The sequence below is a fragment of the Quercus lobata genome, chromosome 2, assembly GCF_001633185.2.
Source record: "Quercus lobata isolate SW786 chromosome 2, ValleyOak3.0 Primary Assembly, whole genome shotgun sequence".
NCBI classification, from domain to species: domain Eukaryota; kingdom Viridiplantae; phylum Streptophyta; class Magnoliopsida; order Fagales; family Fagaceae; genus Quercus; species Quercus lobata.
In genome coordinates this window covers 5,843,995-5,845,727 of record NC_044905.1, presented here as the reverse complement: position 1 = coordinate 5,845,727, position 1,733 = coordinate 5,843,995, and the positions used below count along the sequence as shown (strand labels likewise).

Genomic DNA, 1,733 nt, shown 5'->3' with positions numbered 1-1,733 from the left:
TGGCCTGATCTTGTATAAGGGTAGGGTCTTTTTGGGTCCACAATGCAGCCTCAAATCTAAGATTCCTTATCTAGTTCATGATAGCCCACTAGGGAGCTATTCTGGCTTCCTTAAGTCCTTCCATAGATTGAAGTAGGATTTCTTTTGGGTGGGAATGAGATCAAATTTGAAACAGCATATTAGGGAATGTGGAGTTTGCCAACAAACGAAGCATGAGACTTGCAAACCTGCTGGACTTCTACAGCCCTTGCCAATCCCTAATAGGCCTTGGTCTGCTGTTAGTATGGATTTTATCGGTGGGTTGCCTATGTCTTAGAGGTTGGATACGATAATGGTTATGGTGGATAGGCTCACTAAATATGTTCATTTCATAGGACTGTCTCATCCTTATTCTGCTACTAAGGTGGCTGCCTTGTTTGCCCAGAATGTATTGAAATTATATGGGATGCCTACTTTTATTGTGTCTGACAGAGACCCTATCTTCACTGCCAAGTTTTGGGTTGAACTATTCAAATTACAAGGGGTGCAGTTGGCTATGTTTTTAGCATATTGTCCCCAAACTGATGGCTAAACTGAGGTTATGAATAAATGTTTAGAGCAGTATTTGAGATCCTTTTCTGCTAATAGACCTACTGAGTGGTTAGATTGGTTGTACCTAGCTGAATTTTTTTCAACACCAATTATCATTCAGGTACTAAGTGTACTCCATATGAGGCTGTGTATGACTTTCCTCCTTCTCGTTTGTTGGATTACATACCTGGTACAACCTAAGTGGCAGCTGTGGATTCTCTTTTGCAATTAAGATAGCTCATTCTTTCCTTGTTAAGGCAGAATTTGGTGACTGCCCAAACCAGGATGAAGCAACAGTATGATATCCATAGGTCTGAGAAGGAATTCGGTGTGGGTGATTGGGTCTTTCTCAGGTTACAACCCTACAAGCAACAGTCAGTGGCCTATAGGGTTTCTCATAAGCTCTCTCCCATGTTTTTTGGGCCTTTTCAGATCCTTGAAAGAATTGGTGAAGTAGCTTACAAGTTGGACTTGCCTGCTGGTTCTGCAATACATCCAGTGTTTCATGTGTCCTGTTTGAAGACTAAGCTGGGCAAGCATAATGTGTCTATGTCCTTGTTGCCGTCAGTGAACTCTCAAGGCTTCTTGTCACTTGAACCAGTAGCTGTTCTTTAAACCAGGTCTCATAAGCTTCGAAATAGGACTATTACTTAACAACTTATTCAATGGCAAGGTGGTATTGTTGATGATGCTACTTGGGAGGACTTGTTTCATCTACAACAACAATTTCCCCATCTTGTGGGCAAGCTGTTCTAAAGGGGGGAGATGTTGTTAGGATCATGATTGTATACTGCTTAGTGTGTGCTCAGTTGTAATGTGTTATGTTTAGTTGTATTGTGTGTGCTTAGTTGTGATGTAACCTGTGGTGTAATATTGGAGTTGTATCTCAAGGTAGCTGTCAAGCTTATTGGGTAGTTAAGTCTGTTAGTTAGTTAGAAGGTACTGATGACGTGGTGGAAGTTAGTCAAAGGAGGTAGTTAGTTACTGGCAGTTCATGAGGATTGATTGTGCATTGTATATAGCTGAATTGATAATGAGAAAGGTTAAGAAAGAACATTCCAGTTAACTCTCTCTTCTCTCCCTTAACCCCTACTCTGTTCTGGAGATAGTTCCCTCGAAGCAACACTCTTTTTCTCTAATTCCCATATCCATCATCTTCTTCG

At 41.1% G+C, this 1,733-nt stretch overlaps 1 protein-coding gene across 1 annotated transcript; it reads left to right on the top strand.

Moving 5' to 3' along the window:
* Positions 1–331: 331 nt before the first annotated feature.
* Positions 332–1,185, top strand: LOC115958036. Its single transcript, XM_031076403.1, has 3 exons — positions 332–499; positions 602–691; positions 832–1,185. Exons 1-3 carry the CDS (start codon positions 332–334, stop codon positions 1,183–1,185), a joined length of 612 nt encoding a protein of 203 aa, XP_030932263.1.
* Positions 1,186–1,733: the final 548 nt, after the last annotated feature.

Bases quoted from the DNA above. Each gene is read 5' to 3' on its own strand.
- LOC115958036 (XM_031076403.1), top strand. From the start codon at position 332: ATGGTTATGGTGGATAGGCTCACTAAATATGTTCATTTCATAGGACTG. The intron at 500-601 runs GTTGAACTATTC...TGTTTAGAGCAG, and splicing joins TCTTCACTGCCAAGTTTTGG to TATTTGAGATCCTTTTCTGC. The intron at 692-831 runs GTACTAAGTGTA...TTGTTAAGGCAG, and splicing joins CAACACCAATTATCATTCAG to AATTTGGTGACTGCCCAAAC.